This window comes from Canis aureus, chromosome 10, assembly GCF_053574225.1.
Source record: "Canis aureus isolate CA01 chromosome 10, VMU_Caureus_v.1.0, whole genome shotgun sequence".
Taxonomy (NCBI): domain Eukaryota; kingdom Metazoa; phylum Chordata; class Mammalia; order Carnivora; family Canidae; genus Canis; species Canis aureus.
The window spans coordinates 19,406,628-19,432,759 of record NC_135620.1 but is presented as its reverse complement, the minus strand read 5'-3'; the positions used below and the strand labels follow the sequence as shown (position 1 = coordinate 19,432,759).

Sequence of the window (26,132 nt, the reverse complement as noted above, 5' to 3'; positions counted from 1 at the left end):
ATGGACATCCACATGCAGAAGAATGAAACTAGACCACTCTCTTACACCATACACAAAGATAAACTCAAAATGGATGAAAGATCTAAATGTGAGACAAGATTCCATCAAAATCCTAGAGGAGAACACAGGCAACATCCTTTTTGAACTCAGCCACAGTAACTTCTTGCAAGATACATCCAGGAAGGCAAAAGAAACAAAAGCAAAAATGAACTATTGGGACTTCATCAAGATAAGAAGCTTTTGCACAGCAAAGGATACAGTCAACAAAACTCAAAGACAACCTACAGAATGGGAGAAGATATTTGCAAATGACCTATCAGATAAAGGGCTAGTTTCCAAGATCTATAAAGAATTTATTAAACTCAGCAGCAAAGAAACAAACAATCCAATCATGAAATGGGCAAAAGACATGAAGAGAAATCTCACCGAGGAAGACATAGACATGGTCAACATGCACATGAGAAAATGCTCTGCATCACTTGCCATCAGGGAAATACAAATCAAAACCACAATGAGATACCACCTCACACCAGTGAGAATGGGGAACATTAACAAGGCAGGAAACCACAAATGTTGGAGAGGATGCGGAGAAAAGGGAACCCTCTTACACTGTTGGTGGGAATGTGAACTGGTACAGCCACTCTGGAAAACTGTGTGGAGGTTCCTCAAAGAGTTAAAAATAGACCTGCCCTATGACCCAGCAATTGCACTGTTGGGGATTTACTCCAAAGATACAGATGCAATGAAACGCCAGGACACCTGCACCCCGATGTTTCTAGCAGCAATGTCCACAATAGCCAAACTGTGGAAGGAGCCTCAGTGTCCATCGACAGATGAATGGATAAGGAAGATGTGGTTTATGTATACAATGGAATATTCCTCAGGCATTAGCAACGACAAATACCCACCATTTGCTTCAACGTGCTTGGAACTGGAGGGTATTATGCTGAGTAAAATAAGTCAATCAGAGAAGGACAAACATTATATGTTCTCATTCATGTGGGGAATATAAATAATAGTGAAAGGGAATATAAGGGAAGGGAGAAGAAATGTGTGGGAAATATCAGAAAGGGAGACAGAACATAAAGACTCCTAACTCTGGGAAATGAACTAGGGGTGGTGGAAGGGGAGGAGGGTGGGGGGTGGGGGTGAATGGGTGACGGGCACGGAGGGGGGCACTTGACGGGATGAGCACTGGGTGTTATTCTGTATGTTGGTAAATTGAACACCAATAAAAAATAAATTTATTATTAAAAAAAAATCTTAAACCTATCCAACTCTGCTTCTTGCTCAGATTGGGCTATTTTAAACAAGTAGCCCATTACTATATGCTTGATTTGGAGTGTCTTTCAGAAAGCTCTGTGTTTATACCCTTTCCCTGGCCTACATTCTTTACCATACCCTTTTAACCAGTTCATTTTTTATTTTTCTCCTTCATACACTCAGTTTCACCAAAATTATTTCCATAGTTCTTCATATCACTACACTCTTAGGGTCACGTCATTTGTCCTTCCATGTGAATTTCATTCTCCCTCCACCAAACTAGCACAACCAACATGCTCCTCAATTAATAGCCCCAAGCTATACCACCAGTACCAGTACTAGGACACCACATATTACTATTCTACAGAATACTGGAAAGACATATTAAAAAAATAATACCACATCACATAATAAAGCTGTTTTAGAAACATTATATGTTAGCAGATGAAATAAGAGAGTCACTCATGCATTTCTGGTGAGCATGTAAATTAATATAAAATTTTTAAAAAGCAAGTTGCCATCGTCTATTAAGAACCTTGAAAAAAAGAGAACCTTGAAAATATTCATTATCTTTGATCTATGAATTTTATTGTGTAAGTCAGTACAGGTTGAGATGCTATAACTGAAAGATTCAAGCATGTAAATTGGTTTAAAGACAATAGAGGTGAATTTCTCACTCACGCAATAGCCCTGAGTGACTTTCTTCAATATAGTGATTCAGAGACCAAGCTCCTCTCTTCTAAGGCATTGCTATCCCCTCTGTCTTTATCCTCTGCAGATCTAAGAGAAGAGAGAGGATAGGGAAGATACGTTCACTTCAAGTTTTAATGCAAAACTGACAGACATCATTTCACCTCATATCCAATGGTGAAAACCCATCAGTCAGCTGCACAAAACACTAAGAACACAGTCTAGCCTACAAGCTCAGAAACAAAAGGAATTGATTTTTGTTGAAGAACAGTCTCTGCCTCATCAAGCTTTCCAAAGAAGCAAGCCTGAATACAATAACAAAAGCCCAGTGTAGTGGGAATATAGCCCCAATACAGGCCATATACGAGTGTCAGTGATGGAGAGGTGGATTCAAGTTTGAATGCTTGTTCTGGCCCTCATAAGCTGGGGCCCTTGTGGAATTTAAAACTTATTTTATAGCTTGTATTATTCTTTCTCAAGGGGATTTGTTGAAGATTAAATGGGATATTGCATTCAAAGCTCTTGCTCAAGTACTTGTTACACAGTAATCATTTAATAAATGGCTACTATTACTATAATTGCTATTTTAAAGTTTTATATACAAACATATCCATGGTGGTTATTCCTGTGGAACCAAAATAATCTAAATGTATCAGTAAGTTAATCATGGTGCTTACATTCAATACAACAGACTACAGTTATTTCAAAGTGATGCAAATTCTACAATGTACATACAATACAACACACATATATAAAAATTTTAAAGCAAGAGACATTTTTAAGGAAAATGAATTTCATTAGGTTAAAATACTCTTAGCTATGTAAAAAATATAAAATGCAGCAACACTTTAACCAATGTTACCTATATTTTTTTATTGTTTTGTTTTGACTTTTAAAAAAATTTTTAGTGACTTTTACTGTTTTTTCTTGTTTTTGCTGTTTCTTATGTTAAAACTTCTTTAAAGTAATAAAATGAGTTAGATGTATTTGAAATCCCTTTTACAATTCCTCCCAATGTGCCTCTTTCCATCCGAGAGAAAATTTTTTCTTGAGTTGGTGTATGTCCTTCCCAATTAATTATTTGACTCTGGCCATGCATGGTAATTTGGAATTTTAAAAATTATATGAACGGTATCCATCCATTTATTTTTTCATCTAACTTTATGTATCTGATATATTTCCACATTTAGTCTATAGATCTAGTTCATTTAAAGTCCCATAGTCTTTCTTTGAATGAAGATAATACAATCCATTCATTCATTCACCATAGAAGAATAATTTAAATTTCTACTTTTGTGCTATCCCTAAGAAATATTGCAATGAACATTCTTTTATAAGCTCCCTGTGAATGTGTGATAGATTCCCTCATGCCTACAACCAGAAGTGATATTTATAGGTCAAAGGGTGCAATCATACTAAGGTTTATTAAATATTGCCAAATTGGTTCTTATCTATTTTATATTCTATTATGAATATAATAGGTTCAACTTTCCATGCCTTTTTTTCCCATTCTTTCAGATTTTTTTTTCCAATATGACAGTATTTAATCATATGTCTTTGTGGCTTCTCCTTTCACTGATTATTTTTGAGGCTACACACTTTTTATATATTTCTTAGGCATTTAGATTTCAACTTATAACTTTAGTTTCTTTGCTATTTGCAATAATCTTTTACTTATCCATACATTCCCTCTCTGTATATATATTCTCAAAACAAAATATTTTACAATACAAGTACCTCAAATGTCATTGCCTATTTTTTTGTTTGATACATTGCTTCACAAACTTAAAAATCAAGCTAGCATTTCTTGACTCTGGTGGGAAATTATATTTATTTTCAAGTTGTTTTTATCATGAATAATATATGTGGTTCACTGAAGGGATTTCTGGGGACAAATGTATATTCCACACAGATCAAAGAAAGACAAGCCACTGAACTTGCAGTTCACCTTCCCTGCAGCTAAAGACAACAGAGTCTAAACATGCTGCCAACTGTCAAGGATTTTCATACTGCTCGTCCAAGCTTAACTATCTGCTAATTTAGATAATGGCTACAACCCATCAGCTAATAGTATTTACAACAAAAACATATGGCCAGTACTTAGAAGGCCAGTCATTAGCTAATGTGAATCATTTCCAGATCATCTAGAGATAATTTATATTGTCAGTATGAATTCTATTTGAGTAGTATGGCATTGACCAGAGTTGATCCTAAGAATAGACATTGGTGGCTACTTTTGTGTTATCTCCTGAGGGACTCTGAAAAAGACTTACTGTCCATCACAATTTAAGGAATACAGACTGAAAAAAGGACTAAAGCTGAAGGAAGTAGGAGAGAGATGAGGGAAAAAGAAAGAAAGAATCAGAAAGGAGTAGCAGGACAGATACTGAGCAAGCTAAAGTCTACATTAGACAGAAGAGGTGCTATATTATTATTTAGTAAAAATTGTCCCTCATAATGATGGTTTAACCCAAGAAAATTTTTTTCTTGCTTACGTTCATGTTCACTGTGGGTCAGAGAGGGCTCTGCCTAATAGTCCTTAAGAGATAGAATCTTCTGTGATCATCAGACTTTCCTCTCAAAATTGACATATGCCATTTCTAATCACACTTGATTGTCCACAGTAGATCCCATGGCCACCTATAACTTCAACAGGAACTGAAATATCTTCCATGCTAGCCTGGAAGTAAAGGAACAGGAAACATTTGGTAAACAGCATAGTGACTACCACAGACCACAATTCTGGTTATCAAATGTTGACTCAATTGGTTCAGTCTCTAGTCCCCAAAAGAGAACACATCTACCCCTACTCCAAGAAAAACTACCCCCAAACCCCACTCATTCATGGTATTACCAAACCCCAATTTTGGCTGCTTGTCACTCAAAAGGCCAATACTCAAGAAAAAGTTTTGGTTGGAAAGGAATGTGAGCTTTATTCAGAAGGCTCACCACCTGGAGAGAAGGTGGACTCTTGTCCCCTAGCCAACGTGGAGGTTTCTGCCTGGTCCAGGGGTTTTTGAAAAGAGTTTATGGTAGTTAATCAGTAAAAGGAGTGCAGTGGTCTGCAACGTTTCTTGATTATGTGCAGATTCATTGGTGTCAGCTACAAATCTTATCTCAGTGCCCAGGGGGTTGTTGTGCAAGCAGGTCCAGTTCTTGTTTCATGATGTGCAGGAGTCCTCTGTTCTTTCTGCAAGGGACAGCAAGGTCTACAGATACACAAAGAGGGTCAGTGAAATCATTTGCATGACCTGAACAAAGAAAAACATTTTGCTAAAAAAAAAAAAAAAATTGCTAGGCTAATCAAAAAGCTGAGGTGGCTTCCAACAGACATGCTGGCCTCTGTGGCCTGGGAAAGTTTTAGTTCTTCACTCTTTGAGGCTCGTGGCCTGTCTGCTACAGATCAAGGGACTTAGGTCAGCAAGTAAGAGTGTGTTACTCGAAGCAAGTTAACCTTTTAGACCTGTTAGAGTGCTGTTATGGTGGTATTAAGCTCCACATCTTGGAAGGGGAGCCTTTGTACACTGTTGGTGGGAATGCAAGCTGGTGGAGCTACTCTAAAGATAGTATGGAGGGTCCTCAAAAAGTTAAAAAGAGGACTATCTTATCCAGCAATTGTACTACTAGGGATTCACTCAAAAGATACAAACATAGGGATTCAAAGGGGCTCCTGTACCCCAATATTTATATCAGCAATGTCCACAAGAGCCAAACTATGGAAAGAGCCCAACTGTCCATTGACAGATGAATGGATAAAGATGTGATGTATATATATATATAAAATCAAATATTACTCATCAAAGAGAATGAAATCTTGCCATTTGCAATGACTTGGATGGAACTAGAGGCTATTATGCTAGGCGAAATAAGTCAATCAGAGAAAGACAAATACCATATGATTTCACTCATTTGTGGAATTTAAGAAACATAACAGAGGATCATAGGGGAAGGGAGGGAAAAATAAAACAATACAAAATCAGAGAGGGAGGCAAACCATAAGAGATTCTTAACTCTGGGAAACAAACAGGGTTGCTGGAGGGAAGGGGGATGAGATGGGGTAACTGGATGATGGGTACTAAGGAGGGCATGTGATGTTACGAACACTGGGTGTTATATGCAGCTGATAAATCACTAATCCTACCTCTGAAACTAATAACACACTATAGGTTAATTAAATTGAATTGAAAATTTTCAAAAAAGATCAACATCTTGGACCTCTGCATTATATTCTTCTGTACCTACATCAAGTTTGGATGCAGCTACTCTCAAAATGGAAAACTATCAATGAAAAAGACAAATAAACACCTTCCAACACACAGACACGCATACATGCCTCCTACGTGGGCATAACACAAATAGGGGATCATGCTAAGGCTGGAAGCAAAGTCCAGTTCAAATAATGAAGAACTGCTGCAAACTGCTAGTTTAGGGTGGTTTCTGTGAGTCTTACCAACAAACAGGATCAGGAGGCTGTCTGGCATTTCTTTCATTCAAAGCTGGGTTTAGGGTGATATCTGGAAAAGACAGACACAAGGAGCTCCCCCTTCTCAGTACTTTGCCGAATTAATACGATAAAATAAAACTTTGTGTGGCATGTACAAAGATAGGGAGGTACCAGGATAGGACAGAGTTTACTTTTACCTCAGGCTTGTCTGTCAGTTTCTAGAAGTGCAAAATCAAATCCCCTGTTGGGGTAGCTAAATTTAAACTCCAGGACTCCATGAGCAAACGCATTTCTCTTCTATTTCCGCATCACTTTCTTCCTGCCTGTGGAGTCTGCAGCCCCCGAGCTCATTTAGACTGGAGTCTAATATCCGTGCTTCTGGCATCTGGTCTGTTTGGTCTCAACTGAGTCCTTCCCTTCAGAAGATAGATCTATAAAAAGAAAAAAAGATATTTTTAATAAGGATGGAAAACTTTCATATTACAGATGTTTTCAGTAACTGACAGGACAATTGGTTGAAAAATAAATTTGAAATGAGAATGTATTGGGGTATTTTGGGGGGGCCTCGGGGGGAGTTTTCTATATGTAGAAGATACTTCAAGAGGGATAATGTCCTGAGATAATAACCTGGGGAGAAGCACAGAATGCCAAACACCAAAGCGAAGAAGCAATTGAAGAAAAAAACTAAGCCTGGGGAACTTGTAAACAGAAGGCAGTAGAGGAGGCTCAGCCTTTGTGTCAAAGCATGACCTGAGCACTAGCAGCATGGATGTCCTGTGGGAGGCTGCTGGAAAGGCATAATCTTGAATCATGAACCTTACAGTATCAGAGGGTGCATCTTAACTATATCATTTGGTGATTCCTATCTGCATTAATGTTGGCATTCATCAAGATTTTAATTATTAAAAGTTATTTAAAATAGTAAGGGAAAATTGCTCATATATTCTTGCATTCAGAAAGCAGAACCAAACACAATTACCAAACCTAGCACAACCTAACTAAGTGGTTATTGGTAACTATTTATTATTAAAATCATGCCACAGGGCACCTGGCTGGCTCAGTTGGAAGAGCAGGCAACTTTTGATCTCCGGGTCGTTGAGTTTGAACCCCATATTGGGTGCAGAGATTATTTAAATGAATAAATAAAAACTTAAACATAAAATGAAATCACCTCTTTTGTAGTGAAAACATTTATTTTGCTATGTAGGCTGTTATTGCTAAGATTATGTGGAAGACAAATCAATAAATAGAAAATTTGAAAGAATAACTTAAAGTAGAAAGGTGCCTTATCATTTACATATTTCTGTATGTGTGCACATGCAGAAGCCATGTATACAAATATATAAAATGTAATATAAATTAAAAGTGTAAATTTTGTCATGTAAGTATCTTTATATAACAAAGGATACATAGATATAGAGAAGTTAAAATCCATACCATTCAACCTATTATTTGATTCTTGGCTGAAACTCTCATGAAATACTACTATAGTTAATCTTCATTAACATTTTAAAACATCAAAGTTATTAGATACAATGTAATATTATATTCAGGAAAACTAGATTCTATCCATACTCTGCCACTTAAAAGTTTCCAACATTGGATATATTTAACTTCTCTATGTTTATGCATTTCTGGAATTTCTAATAAATGAAATGTCCACCTCACAGTTAAAAATATTTTTCCTATATTATAACTATAATTTTTAGTGTTCATGTTATTTTATTACTATGGACTTTTCTACTTGCTAAATAAGATGCACTAAATTGAATTTAAACATTAAGTCTTTAACTCAGAAATTTTAATTTCACTAAAGGCTACCACAAAGTCTTAAATATGAAAGCTTTTCTAATACTTGATTCATATTAATCTATTCAATTTTATAACAGAAACCATAAAATACATTAAGTAATGAAGACTAATTTATTGGGTATTTTCCATGTGTCATGCACTTATGCCATATTTGTTTCTGCCAATAAAACTTTGTTCTCTTTAAAATATTGACATAAGTTAGTTCCAACTTTTATTATATATAAATAATACTCTATATCCATACTTTAAAAATAAGGAATGTAGGAAATCAAACATTTATGTTTCAATAAAATAATCCAAAACTACATGTACACCATGATTATAATATAAAAATATTCAAGCATATAGACAGTGATATGCAAAAATAAGTTTATCCTCTAATATAGGGTTATAGATATTTGCTATTCTAGCCATTTACATAATATTACATATTATTTTCAATAAAAACTGAGTGCTCTGTGTATGTATGTTTCTCATTTGTGGCTTAAATTTTTATCTTCTTAACAATCGACTTAGAGAAACATAGGTCTTAATTTTATTGAATTAGAGGTTTTAGTCTTCATACTTCATGTTTGGTTCTGCTTATATTTTTACATATCACGAGTTCATATTCTCTTATCTTCTAAAAACAACATGGTTTTACTTTTACATTTACATTTGCAATTGATTTGTAATTGATTTTTGTTTGTGGCAGGGTGGTAAGTTTCATTACTTTTCCACATGGAGATCCAATTTTCACAACATGATATTTTGAAAACCTTGTCATTTCCCCACCATTCTACAGGGCTACTTTTCTCAAGGCAAATGTCTATATGCACACTGGCCTATTTCTGGGTTCCCTGTTCTCTTCCCTGTTTTATTTCTCTCTTTGTGATATCATTATAATATCTTAACTATTTTAGATGTATAATAAGTCTATTTTTTATTTTATTATTTTTTTAAGATTTTATTTATTTATTCTTGAGAGACACAGAGAGAGAGGCAGAGACATAGGCAGAGGGAGAAGCAGGCTCCCTGCAGGGATCCCGATGTGGGACTCGATCCCAGAACCCCGGGATCATGACCTGAGCCAAGGGCAGGCACTCAATCACTGAGCCACCTAGGTGCCCCAGTATAATAAATCTTTAATTACAGATTTTATTTACTTAAGAGTTAGAAGAATATTCAGATTTATGACCTCCTTTTTTTATCAGTTTTATTAAGTTGTATTTTTCTAGAAGGCCTAACACACATTTCACTTAAGTCCCAGAAGGAACAAAGAGAAACAAAGAATGAGACAGAAGGCATCTTTGAAGTGATAAAAACTAAAAATTTCCTGAAACTGATTAAAGACTTCAACTCATAGATTCCAGCAGACTAATAGAGATCAAGATCAAATTTAAGTGAGAGGCACATATGTGAGAAAATGGTAAAAGACGTCACAAAGGTAGAAAAAGGATTAACAAGGAAGCAAACTGTATGAAAAGGAAATAGAAATATTATAGGTTTTAACTCACACTCTGGATATTAGTCACAAATTCAAATTCAAATGCCAGTTTACACTGCATGGAAAAATATTAAGTGCTGTTATAAGTGGACTCTTTCAGAACTTCTCAGATGCCTTCACACTATTGTACATTCTCTGCAGGAACGAACTCATTCCCAGTCTACTCTGACTCCTACAGTGTCATCTTCTGAGCCCTAAAACTCATAGGTTTAGAAGAGTTTCTGCCATTGGTGGCTTCTGGAGTGCTTTTGTCTCATATCCCCCAAATTTGTTCAATAGAGGGGATGAGCTTCCCTGCCACCACTTGGGTTAACAGAAGACCCCTGGGCCAAAGCAGCCCCAAAGGGATTGTGCAGTTCTCTGCATTTCTGTCAAGATTCAATTATCTGAATTTCTGTCTTCTCATCCAGTGGTGTTTTCTACCTTGTTAGGATCCCGATCACTTCAAGCGAGAGTTGTTTTGCAATGTATTTGATGCAGGTTTTCCCCTTTCTCAGTGGGAAAAGTGTTCTTAATTACCTAGTTTGCCACTATTGGTAAAGATAATTCCAATCTTATTATGATTTTTTACACTCATTTCAGCTTTCTAATGTAGTTCAAACATCTCTTCATTGTTTAATTTTATTTTCCTATTAGAGAGAGAGAGAGAGAGAGAGAAAACGAGTGAGAAAGCACAAACATGGAGAGGGAGAAGCAGACTCCCTGCTTAGCAGGAAGCCCTATGTGGGGTTGGATCCCAGGACGCTGAGATCATAACCTGAGCAGAAGCCAGATGCTTGACTGATCCACCCAGGCATTATTCTTCATTTCTTTTTGTTTGTTTTTGTTGTTGTTGTTTATTTTGGGTGACTGTCATTATTCCTTTTTACTGTTTCTGCAGGTAAGTCAGCTTTTTTAAAAAAGATTTTATTTATTTGAGAGAAAGAAGGAGAGAATGAGCAGTAGAGCACAAGCGGGAGGGGGCGGGGGAGAAGGAGAGGGAGAAGCAGACTCCCCCCTGAGCAGGGAGCCAGATATGGGGCTTCATCTGAGGACCCTGAGATCATGACCTGAGCCAAAGGTAGACACTTAACTGACTGAGCCATCCAGGTACCCCAGGGCTCTTCATTTCTCAACCTTTTGAAAAATTAGAGTGTTAATATAAACAGCATAAAATCTCATTAAAAGGGAATCTCTGAATTTAATCATAAATATTATATTTCATATTTATAGGTCAAGGGTTTAACAGATTTACTGGCTGCTTTGCCCTAGTACCCAATTCCATCAAGATTCAAATGGGCTTAAGTTTAATGCAAGCATATTTAACATCAACTTTCTTCAGTTTAGCTAATTCTGAGGAAAAACACAGTAACAATATATATAATATTAGAGATATTATAGCAGTTTGGCGCCTGCCTTTGGTCCAGGGCACAATCCTGGAGTCCCGAGATTGAGTCCTGCATCAGGCTCCCGGCATGGAGCCTGCTTCTCCCACTGCCTGTGTCTCTGCCTCTCTCTCTCTCTCTCTCTCTATGTCTATCATGAATAAATAAATAAAATCTTAAAAAATATTAGAGATATGGAGCAAGTGGTCTTATAAGTGTTTATAATCTAGAAGACACTAGAAAGACAGGGGCACCAGGAACTAAAAAGAAGGACAGAAATAAAGGGCAATGAATATGTGCAGAAGACAAATTCCATTTTTTCTAGGATCTACTATGGCTCTGGATCCTATACTAGGATCTCTCTGGAGTTGCTTTAGAAGAACTGGTAGTTCATCTACTATGCCAATAATGTAGAATTGGGGGTTCATGTGAGTATTTCTTCTATCTCATTTTCATAGCTTTATGCTTGCTTATGCTTGATAATGAAAACAATGCCAGATGGTATGACCAGTTAACAGGCTCTAAGAGACAGCTACCAGAACCTAAATGCGAGTCAGTCTTAAATAACTCAATTCAGTTGCTTTTCATATTGTGAATGGGAAATGTGCACTCAGTTGGCCAGAGACAGACTAAGTTACTTAAATACTTCAAGCTTTGTTTATGTAGTTCTATTCAGAAATTGCTCATGTAGTAAAGAAGATTTCTTGGTAAAAACAAAGTCACTGATGACTGTTGAATAGTGAGCATGAATTACCAAGGTTAAGAAGGGTGTGAGGGAAGAGTAACCAGCACAGGTATATATCTAAGAGATGTATTTTATAATCTTATCATGGGAGAAGCAAAGGACTAAATTTTGCATCTAATCAGACTAAAGTTTCTGTCCTGGCTCATTGGGTGAATGGATAATGGTACACTTTACTGTGATCAAAGATACAGTAGGTTGAAATTCTAAGAGCCATCAAATTTAAGAAACTGTATTAAAAAGAAGGGCAAAGGACTTTGAGATGAAATGGGAGAGAATCCAGAGAAAATAATATCCTAGAAGTCAAGAGATTCAAGAGTTTCAAAAAGAAATAAGCACCCAAATATGTCAAATGAAGCTTGTAAGTCTAAACGGAAAATAGTGAGAAGTCATTGAATTTAACATATATTGATCATTAAGGACATTTAGAGAGCAATTTTGACATCATAACAGATTCAAAAATAGATTTCAGGTATATGAAATATATATATATATATATATATATATATATATATATATATATATATATCTCCACGTCTGGGTGGATCAGTTAGCGAAGAGTCCGAATCTTGGTTTAGACTCAGGTCAACATCTCAAGGTCTGAGATCCAGTCCTACATCACCACCACCACCACCCCAAAGCTCAGCAGAGAGTCTGCTTGAGTGTCTCTTCCTCTATCTCTGCTTCTCCTTGCTAAATCGCTCATGCTCATTTGCCTGTGGGCATAGCTGTGCATTCTCGCTTTCTGTCTCTAGCTAAAATAAATCTTAAAAAAAAAAAAAAGATTTCAGTGAGTAAAGATGCAGTGGAAATAAGGAAGTAGAAATAACAAGGGCCTAGCAGACTTGCAAGAACCTTAGCTCTAGTGAGATGGAATGGTGGCTATAAAGGGAGGCAAGGTTGAGGGGAGGGCCTTTTTGTTTTTTGTTTTTTGTTTTTTTCCTCCAGCAGGAGTAAACTGAGTGATCAGAAAGATCCAGGGCACAGTATGATAAATGCAGGAGAAAAAAAGTACACAAGTGATGGAGAAGATAACAAATGAGAAATAGAGGATGGAAAGTAGTGTTAAGTTGTTGGTCATAAAACAGAAGGATATTTTGAACAACTGAGGGTAGACAGAAGTGGCTTAATGAAGATGTAGATGTGAATGTGTTTGGAGAGGCTGAGCTGTGTAGATGATGCATGATCAGACCTTTAACTATGCAAGATATATTGATTAAGCTCAACTCTGGAAACACAGTTGATTTTTCATACAAAGGATATAATTAAGAGAAATAAGACAATTTGTAATAGTCATCCACATAATACAGATTCTAAGTAAGATAAATGATATTGTGAACAAATCCAATAAGAGGATTTTAATTAAAAATCTTGCATTCAAAACTGAGCTTGAATGACAATTATGGGATGGAAGGGGATTGCTGACGTTCCATAAATTAGGCTCTGTTCCCAGCAGTAAGGCTGCCTTTAGACTTCAAGGGCATCCAGTCCATCAGCCAAAGAAAATGCCAGTGATCAGAATGGGGTGATTTTTAGATGGAAGAAGTCAAAGGGGAGGATGTGCCTAAAAATATGATGGAAAATAAGAGCTGAGGAAAGAGTTTTTGAAGCATTCACTACAATTCATTGCACCTGGTAATCTATTTTTATTGGCCTCTGGGATCTAGATGCAGCTCATACATCCCTGTTTGCCTGGTTTACATCTGTTGTCACAGCATCGTTTCCTATTTAACATTTGTCATGTGGTGAATCTAGATTTAGGCACACCTGGTTGAACATTAAAACTAAGAAAGGTCATGCAGAAGTTAAGTGCATATGTCAAGTTAGGAGGGGTAAGAAATTTTTTAATTAGATTTCTGCGTCCATTGATGTTTGCCCTAAGCCACTCCCAGCCTACATATTTTGCTTTAATTTAATTTGACCTTGATATGCTTGTTTTTATAAGTTTAGCTGTTCAAACTGCAGGAGATTAGATAAAGCTGACCTACTGACCTGATGATAAAGATCTAATCACAGGAAAAGTGCCCAAGAGACTCATAAACCTCTGGAAGTGTTTTCACTGAATTCTGATGCTTTTTAGGTCAACGACCAGCTACCTAAAAAGTTATTTGTGGCCACAAGTGTTAAGTAAAAGATTGTGTTACTATACCTTTTAAGGAGAGAAAAGGGGAAAAAAATCAAAGTAATATCCCCTTTCTGTTAATTTGACTTCCTTTTCCTCTTTTCTCTCCCCATCCTGGAAAACTAACATATAATTGAATATTGTTTCTTGAAAATAAAATCAATGTAAAACACTCTATAGGCAGATAAGGGAGTTTATACTTCAGCATAGGATTTTCCAGTTTTGGCATTAAACATGCCTAGAAGGCTTGTTAAAACACAGGTTGCTGGGCCCTAACCCAGAGTTTCAGTATGTTTGGCGTTGAGAGGGAGACTGGAGCAGAGCTGGGCGATTGTGTTTCTAACATGTCCCTAGGTGATACAAATGCTGCTGGTCCTAAGCCACACCTGAGACGCACTGCCTAACGGTAGGTAGCAGCTCAAAATACCCTCTCCCTTGTGTGGTATGTAAGAAACCTTGAATCATTCTTCCCCCACCATAGTGCTATCCAGATTCAGTGACAGTGCAGGCCTGCACCAAAATCCCAGATCACTCCTGACTATTCAGGTGCCTCAAGAGGCTCTTTCCAACACTCAGGGGCTCATGTGAGAATAAACTGAGAAGGCATTCAAATTGGCAAAGAAGAAGTCAAACTCTCCCTCTTTGCTGATGACATGATACTCTACATAGAAAACCCAAAAGTCTCCACCCCAAGATTGCTAGAACTCATACAGCAATTCGGTAGCGTGGCAGGATACAAAATCAATGCCCAGAAATCAGTGGCATTTCTATACACTAACAATGAGACTGAAGAAAGAGAAATTAAGGAGTCAATCCCATTTACAATTGCACCCAAAAGCATAAGATACTTAGGAATAAACCTAACCAAAGATGTAAAGGATCTATACCCTCAGAACTATAGAACACTTCTGAAAGAAATTGAGGAAGACACAAAGAGATGGAAAAATATTCCATGCTCATGGATTGGCAGAATTAATATTGTGAAAATGTCAATGTTACCCAGGGCAATATACACGTTTAATGCAATCCCTATCAAAATACCATGGACTTTCTTCAGAGAGTTAGAACAAATTATTTTAAGATTTGTGTGGAATCAGAAAAGACCCCGAATAGCCAGAGGAATTTTACAAAAGAAAACTATATCTGGGGGCATCACAATGCCAGATTTCAGGTTGTACTACAAAGCTGTGGTCATCAAGACAGTGTGGTACTGGCACAAAAACAGACACATAGATCAATGGAACAGAATAGAGAATCCAGAAGTGGACCCTGAACTTTATGGTCAACTAATATTCGATAAAGGAGGAAAGACTATCCATTGGAAGAAAGACAGTCTCTTCAATAAATGGTGCTGGGAAAATTGGACATACACATGCAGAAGAATGAAACTAGACCACTCTCTTTCACCATACACAAAGATAAACTCAAAATGGATGAAAGATCTAAATGTGAGACAAGATTCCATCAAAATCCTAGAGGAGAACACAGGCAACACCCTTTTTGAACTTGGCCACAGTAACTTCTTGCAAGATACATCCACGAAGGCAAAAGAAACAAAAGCAAAAATGAACTATTGGGACTTCATCAAGATAAGAAGCTTTTGCACAGCAAAGGATACAGTCAACAAAACTCAAAGACAACCTACAGAATGGGAGAAGATATTTGCAAATGACCTATCAGATAAAGGGCTAGTTTCCAAGATCTATAAAGAATTTATTAAACTCAGCAGCAAAGAAACAAACAATCCAATCATGAAATGGGCAAAAGACATGAAGAGAAATCTCACCGAGGAAGACATAGACATGGCCAACATGCACATGAGAAAATGCTCTGCATCACTTGCCATCAGGGAAATACAAATCAAAACCACAATGAGATACCACCTCACACCAGTGAGAATGGGGCAAATTAACAAGGCAGGAAACCACAAATGTTGGAGAGGATGTGGAGAAAAGGGAACCCTCTTACACTGTTGGTGGGAATGTGAACTGGTGCAGCCACTCTGGAAAACTGTGTGGAGGTTTCTCAAAGAGTAAAAAATAGACCTGCCCTACGACCCAGCAATTGCACTGTTGGGGATTTACTCCAAAGATACAGATGCAATGAAACGCCGGGACACCTGCACCCCGATGTTTCTAGCAGCAATGGCCACAATAGGCAAACTGTGGAAGGAACCTCGGTGTCCATCGAAAGATGAATGGATAAAGAAGATGTGGTTTATGTATACAATGGAATATTACTCAGCTATTAGAAATGACAAATACCCACCATTTGCTTCAACGTGGATGGAACTGGAGGGTATTATGCTGAGTGAAGTAAGTCAGTCGGAGAAGGACAAACATTATATGTTCTCATTCATGTGGGGAATATAAATAATAGTGAAAGGGAATATAAGGGAAGGGAGAAGAAATGTGTGGGAAATATCAGAAAGGGAGACAGAACGTAAAGACTGCTAACTCTGGGAAACGAACTAGGGGTGGTAGAAGGGGAGGAGGGCAGGGGGTGGGAGTGATTGGGTGACGGGCACTGGGGGTTATCCTGTATGTTGGTAAATTGAACACCAATAAAAAAATTTTTTCAAAAAAAAAAAAGAAAAAGAATAAACTGAGAACATATTAAGCTAAGCAGCTACCAAAGTGAAAGGCCTGCCCACAACCCCAAAAGTCCACTGGTTACCAACACAAAGCCTATAGGAGCCAGCGGAGTAGGAGCCAGAGCCCCCGTTTGTAGAGTGTGCTCAACATGGACGCCTGATCAGGCTGGGAATCACTCATCTGTAGTCACCAATTTCTTTCATATTTTCATATGATTGCAATCTTAAAGACAATGGGCAATTTTGCAAATTACTTAATAAAATTAGGCAAATTTAAACCACTGTAATGCTTCTTAAAGTTTTTTAGGTACTTCGAGAAACTGAGGAAAGCTCTGAATATTTTCCCGGAGGAAATCCATACAATTTGTTGGGGGAACAGTTCAATACCTCCTGAGAGACCTATCGTCTCATTCAGAACCTCCTGCTCTAAACCTCCTGGGTTTCAGATTGATCCCCTTCTGGTGAACGAGTTGTCTCAAATTCCTAGGATATGAAAGGCCACTTCCGGGAGGATTTCGGGGCCAGAAGGAGCTAGGCCCGCATTGATGCGACACAGCCTATGTCTTTACCTCAACATTCTTTTGTCCTAGAATTGTACTTATATTAGCCATTGTAAAAAATTATCACAAATGTTGCAGCTTTAAAACAATACAAACTTTTATCTTACAGCTCTAGAGGTTAGAAGTTCTAAAATCAGAGTGTCAGGGACATTGCATTCCTTCTGGAGGCTCTGGGAGAGAATCTGTTTTCTTGCCTTTGTCACTTCAAGAGGCCACTTGCATTCTTTGGCCAGTGACACCTGCCTCTATCCTCAAAGCCAGGAGCCTAGCTTCCTCAAATCTGTCTTCATCGTCATATCTCCGTCCTTCATTCCAAGGTTCCTGCTTTTCTCTTTCCTTTTGTAGGGCCTCTGGGATGACACTGGGCTCACCCGAGTCATCTAAGATGCTCTTCCCATTTCAGTGTCTTTAATTTCATGATTTCTGCAAAGTCCCTTTAGTATTTAAGGAAATACATTCACAGGTTCTGGGAGTTAAAACATGGATCCTAGGGTATGTGTGTGGAAGACACTGTTCTGTCTACCAGAGCATATGTTTTATTACCACCCCTCTAATATACCCTAGCTCTTGGTTGATTATCATTATTTTCAACAGCAGTCCAATGAAGTAACTGTGGATTACAATTAAGCATTTTAAGCTTACTACTAGTAAGGAAGGTAAGACTAGTAGGATGTTGGTAGGACTCCAATAGCCGCTCCATGAATTGTAAAAAAAAAATTTCTTAACTTAGATATACACACAAATGAATAATATTGCTTCTAATTCTTAAAAACTTGTGCATGATGGGAAACATGGTCAAAAGGATCTGTATTTTGAGACCAACTGAAAAAAAAAATAGAAAAAGGAACAAATTAATTTATCTTAAAAGGACATGATGTAATCAATCAAAAATTCCTGTGCTCAAGTGTAGATAGCCATGAAATGCAGTGAGAGAGACATGATTTCACTGAAAAATTTTTCAATACTAAAGTGTTTTAGTTTACTCCATGTTCAGCATGGATTGTCAAGATAACATGACTTTAAACTGAATTAACAGTAGGGTGATATTTAGAGAAGGAGAGAGTAATCATTCATCAAATAAAGGTGGTTTCTATGGGCCATCTATGGGCCAGGGACTGTTCTGGATAATGCAGATATTCTCCACTTTGTACTGTTACTATATCCTCATTTTTAAAAATTTTAGGTTCAGGGACACCTAGGTGTCCTGAGCCACCTAGGTGGCTTAGCAGTTGAGTATCTGCCTTTGGCTCAGGTTGTGATCCTGGGGTTGTGGGATTGAGTCCTCCATTAGGCTCCCCGCAGGGAGCCTGCTTCTCCCTCTGCCTGTGTCTCTGCCTCTCTCTGTGTGTCTCTCATGAATAAATAAATAAAATCTTAAAAAAAATTTTTTTTAAATAAAAATTTTAGGTTCAGAAAACCTGGGGGAAAAAAATTCACATTACAGTTATAGGAAAAGGCCTAACCTTGAAACTCAATAAAGTCTTGGTACAACAAATGTTTTCTCTCCATTATTGTATCTGTTCATGAAGTTTTGTTAGCAAAAATGTATTTAAAACTGCTTTTTAAAAAATTATCATTTGTATCATGCATTTTAAAGTTTTAAACCATCTGCTTTCCAAAATGTTCAGTTCAACATCATCTGCTGAAGAGGATCATGAGCACACCTTGATGAGCACTGAGTAATGTATGGAATTGTTGAATCACTGTATTGTACACCTGAAACTATTTTAACACTTTTGGTTAACTCTACTGGAATTAAAATAAAATTTACAAAGCGAGGGGAATTCTGACACATTCTACAGCGTGGATGAACTTTGAGACATTATGCTTAGTGAAACAAACCAGTTACAAAAGGAAAGAATAATAAACATCACCATCTGCAACATTTGAAAGCTGTTTTACTTTTGCTCATATTTCTCATGAAACATCTCTCAGTATGAACGACACTATAATCATTTACAGAATTTACATTCTAGCACTATTTTTAGCTAAATGTTCAATATATTGCAATTTTAAGCTGCAGCAAGAGTAGCAAAGGTGGTTTTATAAAAATCTTACAAACGAGTAATTATATACATGATGCCCTAAATTGTCTCAACCTTTTCTGCAAACTCAAATCCCTGTTTCATTGTTCTATTTGGGACAGACACATATTTTTAAAATCCTGAACTGATGCATAAGTGGGCAGATGCTATTTGTGTAAGTTTTATGACAAAGAAGTAATCAATCCCTCTTCTTCAATGAAGTAAACTTGGGAAAAAACAGAAAAACATGAGTGGTGACTAGCGAGTGCATTAGGCTACTGATGCAGGAGCACCAGAAGGGAAACCAGGCCTTGGTCCCTTTGTTCTCTTGATGCTGGTATGGGCTGGACCTGTCCTTCCTCCCATTTCTCATCTAGTCTGCAGGTCAGGCCAGTGGCACATCCGTGGCATTTGAGCCTCCTCCCCAACTTTGAAGCATTTTGTTTCAACTCTACCATTACTACATTGCCCCTCCAAAAGGCTTGGAAAAATATTTGGCTGGGCTCCCAAAGCATGCAGGCCCAAGAATCCTCTCAGGCTACCTCAGACCACTTTTGCCTAGACATGCCACAGACAGTTCAACCCACACCACACCACATTGGATAAAGGGGCCCTTGAGGTCGTGCTGACTCCCAGGACTTTACTTGAACTGGGGTTCAGAATATATCCCCCCAACTACTGCTGTAATTAGGGTTTCCACAGTTCTTCTCTTTCCCAGTATTTGGCCTCAGACATCAGCCCGGGCACAGAGCCCATTTCCTGGGACTCACACCTTAATATGTAAACCTTCTGGATCCCCTGCCAGCAACGCATCCCCAATTCTAGTCTGGCAACCTTGAACGCTACCTCCAGGTACAGGAAACAGTGGCTCTGACTTTGCAGCTTATGCTTCTGAAGCTCGGAAGCTGAGTATTGACTTGTTCGCTCTGTGGTCTGCTGTAGTAACAGGCCAATTTTGAGGTAAAGGCTGCCCCATGACCTGGCTGGGTGGGAGGGTGGTGAGGAGGGAAGGGAACTGGGGAAAGACTGGTTCCTTGGACAGCCGGGATATGATTACATGTGCAGTGTTAGCCTCAAACTTTTAAGACAAGAAAAAGATCAAATGCCAGAGTGACTATATGGAGGGGAAATACTTAAATTATTCTTGAAATTACAGGAGTTTTGAAGTGAAATAGGTATACTTGAGAGGGCGTAGGATCAGAGAGTTAAATCCAGACTAGGATTGGAATTTACCTACTCAGGTGAGAGGGAGAAAAAGGTTAGTTAATTAACCAGCTTTTTAATTCTTGTGTAATTTTTCCTGATATAAGTTAAATTTTAGATTTTTAAAATGCAATGAGGAATGAAATGTGCTGGAAAGAGAATTCACTCACATTTTTACAAGTCCTCTTCAGGTCACATGGTAGTTGCAAATTTTAACCTTTAGGAAAGGCACTTGGCTGGCTCAGTTGGCAGAGTTTGTGATTCTTGATCTCAGGATTGTAGGTTCAAGTCCCATGTTGGGTGTGGAGATAATTAAAAAAAAAAAGAAAATCTTAATTTTTTTTTAACTTCAGGAAAAAGTGAAAAAAAATACAGAGAATTCATCCTCATCATCTTCTCTTCTTATTGAAGACTTTCAATCCTAAACGTCAGATATTGCCAAATATTATGAAAGGGAGTTGAGTTTCTGTTTTTCTTAAAGTTATATTTTTGTATTGCTACGAAAGTAATGCTTGTGCTTTCATAGACAATTGTATTTTCAAAATACAATGCAAATTTGATTCCACACAGTAACAAGGAAAGAATCCAGGCACTAGCCCATAAGTGCATTATAATTTCCTGGCATAAGAAAATAATCCACTTAGTTCTATGGAGAATGAAATGCTATGATTCCATAAGAGGAGCGATATGAAACTAGCAGCCTGAGCATGTGTCACCTGGGCCACGGGTTGACCCCACATGATCCTGGTACTCAGGAAATAGGCTGCCAGCCACTGATACCCAGAGAGCAGCGAACCAATGTAGAGATATCCTTACTCATGCAATCTATTTTGGCATACGAGAGTTATTTATCCATCTTTTAAAGTATCTTTGACAGGGGTGTCTGGGTGGCTCATTCAGTTAAGCATCCCAGTCTTGATTTCAGCTCAGGTCATGATCTTAGGGTTGTGAGATCGAGCCCTGAGTTGGGCTCTACTGGGCATGGAGGCTTCTTAAGATTCTCTCTCTCACACTCCCTCCACCCCTCCTCCCAGCTTGTGCTCCCTCTCTTTCAACAAGAAAATAATTTTTTTACATAAGGTAAGTAGTATAAAATTTGTGCTTATAAATTATTTCTTCATAATAATAGTCATTTCTAATTTTATTATCCTTTTCCCCTCTGGTTTTGGCTTACGATTACTACTGCTAATGTCAGACTTTGTACTTGACTTACCTTTGAACTTGATTTAGCAGCTTTCCTGAAAGTCCCTGATGTGTTTCCTACTAGGTAGCACATCAGAATAGTTTCAATGACAGGTAACCAGGAACCCCACTCAAACTAAAGGCATTTTATTGCCTCCCATAACTAAAAGTCCAGATGAAGAACAAATTGCTTGAGTGGTCTGATTTGGGATTTTGCTCCATTTCTCTGCAATGGCCAACTCCACGTTTCTGTATGTGTTGTTTTTTTTCCCCCTTACTTCAATCTCCATGTAATTGTAATATAGCTGCTACCAACAATTAAGGCAACCTGTTTCCTCATTCACATCTGGCTGCAGAGTCTGGGTTTCCATTGTTCTCCATTAAAAGTAAGGAAGGACTTTCCCAGGAAGCCCCAGAAAACTTGCCCTGGTGCCTCATTAATGAGAATATGAGTCTGATCACCATTCTTAACAAGCCACTGTTAAAAGGAATATCAAGATCAACCAATTCTACCTCAATAAGCTGAAGTCAACTACACAAACCTTACAAATGACAGAAGGAAATTATCCTGCTCCTCCTCTCCATCATCATCATCCCCCTCACTATCATCACCATTTCAGATAGGTTAAGGGAGTTAAACATTGGCCTTCATTTACAGACTTTTTTTTTTTTCTATTAGAGACCTCTACTGCATCTTGCCAGTCACCTATCCCATAGTATGGAGTTTCAAGTAGCCTTTTTCAGAATTTCTAAGTCCAACTCTTTCCTTCCCATGTTGCTCCTGCAAGCTCCCCAATCAAGCACACTTCCTCTCCCTGGGTTCTGCCAAATAAAGGTAAATGAATATACTGTATGCTATTCATTCCTGTATTAATTTGTTGATTAACACCTAGATAGCTTTTTGATGAATAATATGAATAATATGAAGGAATATTACTGCTTAGTTATGGTAATTATTGTCACGTTTGGATTAGTGAGGCTTGGGTAGCCAGCCACCTTTTCTGGAATGTAACCCTCTACTAAGTCCTGTCTCCATGGGAGGATGAATTATCTTTTATCTTTTCCATTGCCATTCCATTGCTTTTATCTCTTATCATTTCCATGAATAAATAAATTCATTTATTTTTTGAATTAGTATACAGCTCTAAATTTAAATACTAGTATTTCTAAGTAAATGTGTCTGTTCATTTATTCAATAGAAATAGTATTGCACAATCTAATCCTGTAGATAGCAAATGGCCATCTCTCTCTTTGCAAAACAAACGCTAACCATATTATGCATATTTAGTAGATAGATACAACAACCTTTTTTTAAAATTTTTTTTTTAATTGAATGTATCCAGGGCCTTCACGTTTGTTGTTCGTTTCATCCTCACAACATTTGTGGAAAGTAGACTTATAAGTTCAATTTTACAGGTGAGCAAAATAAGGCTTGGCGAGCTGATTTGCCAAAGGTGACATAGCAAATTAAATGTTGAGGCTGTGAGAGAACAGAACACAGAAAGTCCTGACTTCAGTTTTACTTTCTTCATGAGTTTGAATAAGAAGTTGTAACAGCTGGACACTGGACAGGGCAATGTCAAGGTGACAGTGAATTTAATTTCTAGGAATCGCATATTAAAAGAATATTTTGTTATGTGTTAAACTTAGATCTCCAGGGTGGGCCAGTAGAGAGAAGCCACTGTTTGACCAGAAAAATTTTTAGGAAATTAAAGACACTATACCGATCAATTAAGAGAGACGATTATCACTGTTCTACAGAGTTTATAGAATATGTTAGTCTGACGTCTCTCCTACACAAAAACAGTAATTTTCTTAAAATTGCTCAATCTTTTAGATTCCAAACATAGATCCAAGCATAGACACCTGCAGGTTTTTACTGACCTTGATCATTTTGAGGAGTTCTAATCACTTGTTTTGTAGAGTGTTCTCAATTGACATTTCATGCTTTTTCCTCTGATAAGACTGGGGTTATCTGTGGGTTATAGCCCACAGTCTTTTTTTAGTCTGGAGTGAATGACTAAAGCCTAAGAGAAACATATGAGAAATCTGTATTAATGCTTTGTTCTTCTCATATGTGGAAATTTCCCCCATTTACTATAAAACCCTGTCTGATCTAAATGTCTTTTCATGTTTTCATAGCACACAGATCATAAGAGCTTCAAATTATGTTCTCTTTCTGGTCTAAATAGTGTATGAAGGTAATTAAAGAGCAAAGTCAGGTATTTTGAGGCAGATCGAAAAAAATCAACCATTCATAGACTTCTTTTTTAAACATAATAGTTTGGCTTGCTTACCGATCACCAAACTATTTGACTAGTACAGGATTTACAGTAGTAGATTTGACCACTATCCTTGATATAAACCAAATGGTTCATATTTTTCCCTTACTGGTTTTCTTGGCAACATTAAGAAAGAACTGCCTTTTTGTCTGTTAAAAATTACCCTGACAGAGATTTGTTCATTATGTTATTGCCTTTTTGGCATAAGCTTTCACATATTATCTTTAATATTTGTAGCTCATTTGCATGAGGATATAATATCTAGTCTCAATACTGTAGCTCTTAGTATATGGAAAATTTGCTTTAATTTTCCATTATGTCATTGACAATTTATAAAACTTATGTCTGCAGAAAATAGCATTTTTTTTGGCTCAGATGTTCACTCATAGATAATAGTACATTCAAGAAATAGCACAAAGAAAAGCCATAGTAAAGAAGATAGCAAATGACTTACATAATTCCACTCCCAAATCCAGCAGCTCGATGTCAGCATAAGTCTGTCTTTGACCTACCCATTACTGGTTTGGGTCTCTTGTTCCTGTCCATCATGAACATGGAAGCCTTGGCTGCTCTATCTATTCCAGCCCTAATACATAAACAGGTAGAAAGAGCTAAAAATCTCTGCCAATTCTAAGAGAAATGCCTCATGAATCATACTAGAAGACCCTAACAAGCACAATCAATGGACAATTCTCTGAGTATCTGTCGAGATCCTTTACCGCAATTTTTCTTCCATATCAAGAATTAAAAGCTATGGAATTGAATTTCAGTTTGAATCAGAACTAATCTAATTACCATTTCGAAGGGCAAGATGGCAGCACTTAATTTCAGGCAATTTTGGCTTCTCTTCTGTCTACCATTTCCCTCAAATTTGGGTCCACCTCCTTGAGAGTGTGCTGTGGACACTGGAGAGGCGGGGGAGCATTGGGGTACCCACCATGTAGCTGTCTCCAGAAATGTCAGTTTTATCTGGCTCCCAGTCAAAGATCCATAGTTAGCCACTGAGATGCCCCTTATTTCTAGCCCCAGCCCTCTAGAAGCCCAATGTCCTTCTCACTAATTTCCTGCTAGAGTTGGAGTCACTGGAATCATTCTGTTTCTGAAATAGCCTCATCGCTTCTCTGTGACTCTAAGACCAGAGACTTTCTATTCAAGGCATATACCCATTCTTCTAGATCCTCTCTTTTTTATATTCTCTTAAGGACTTCATTTTTTAGAAATTAAAATAAGAAAGCCTCCTCACCCCCTGCTTTTGTCCTAGTGAATTTAGTTAGATCTTGATAGGAATTCAATTTTTCATACTCTCCTCCCCTTTGTCGTCGTCGTCGTCTTCTTCTTCTTCTTCTTCTTCTTCTTCTTCTTCTTCTTCTTCTCTTCCTCTTCTTCCTCTTCTTCCTCTTCTTCCTCTTCTTCCTCTTCTTCCTCTTCTTCCTCTTCTTCCTCTTCTTCCTCTTCTTCTTCTTCTTCTTCTTCTTCTTCTTCTTCTTCTTCTTCTTCTTCTTCCTCCTTTTCTTCTTTTTTGGCAAATGTTCTTAATATATAATACATGTGGGCGACTTCCTTCCCCAAGTTTCGAGACATTTTGTTGTAGTTTCAAGCTCCTTAAAACTTTAATCCTCAGAATCTTTTGTCTTCAAGGAGTTTTAAATGTCATAGGGTCTTATTTTCTATTTCTTTCTTTTATGTCATGAGTTATTTTGTGTGCTGATAGAAATTTCCTATAATCAAGGGAAAGGCAGAGAAACTCATTATCTCAATTTTCTGCAATTAATTACCCCAGTTACACAGAGGGCCCATCTTAGTCTTTAGATATGTTTTCAATGTGGTTGGAGTTTCTTTTGCCTTTAAAGTAGTTTTCAGTGGCTTAAGTGTGAGGCTTTGTTTCCCTCATCCATTGTTTCTTTAATAATGTGGTCCCATGTGTTTTCTATTTTCCAGTAACTTCTGATAATGTTTTATCTACTGAAGACAGCCTTTCTTGTCACCCCTCCCCAATCTTTTAGTGGATTATTGTCTTCATAATATTTTGTCTTTTACTGTAATGGATTTGGCAGGAAAGGTATGGGTACGGGAGTGAGTTATGTATGCTACATTCACCAGTATAAGCTCATCTATAAAGATTTTAAATAATTATGAGTCAGCAGAAAACATGTTCATTCAGATTTATTGCAGTAAAGAGCACCCATAAATTAAAAATATGTACATAAAGGCAAAACAGATTTTTAATGGGAAAGGTGAAGAACACCAAATCACCAATATAAAAATTAAGTGCCAATTTACTCATTCACTTAATAGTTTTTAAATTAAGATCATTCATCCATCCTCTTACATAGAGTGGGAGAATGGATATGCTTAGACTTACTTA

General features: G+C 37.4%; 1 protein-coding gene and 1 long non-coding RNA gene across 2 annotated transcripts in view; both read right to left on the bottom strand.

Annotated features, from left to right (window-relative positions):
• Positions 1-1,809: 1,809 nt before the first annotated feature.
• LOC144322045 (uncharacterized) lies at positions 1,810-25,348 on the bottom strand. The gene is made up of 9 exons (XR_013387606.1): positions 25,011-25,348; positions 24,222-24,353; positions 23,370-23,512; positions 20,474-22,965; positions 6,595-6,828; positions 6,404-6,467; positions 4,903-5,162; positions 4,449-4,633; positions 1,810-2,043 (listed from the first exon to the last, which is right to left on the bottom strand). It is a non-coding gene; the product is annotated as an uncharacterized LOC144322045 (long non-coding RNA).
• SLC27A6 (solute carrier family 27 member 6) overlaps positions 25,301-26,132 on the bottom strand; it is a 71,893-nt gene continuing 71,061 nt past the window's right edge. The window contains exon 10 of the mRNA XM_077911531.1: positions 25,301-25,485. Coding sequence (XP_077767657.1) covers positions 25,453-25,485 — 33 coding nt within the window. The 3' untranslated portion in view covers positions 25,301-25,452. The remainder of the gene's footprint in view (positions 25,486-26,132) is intronic.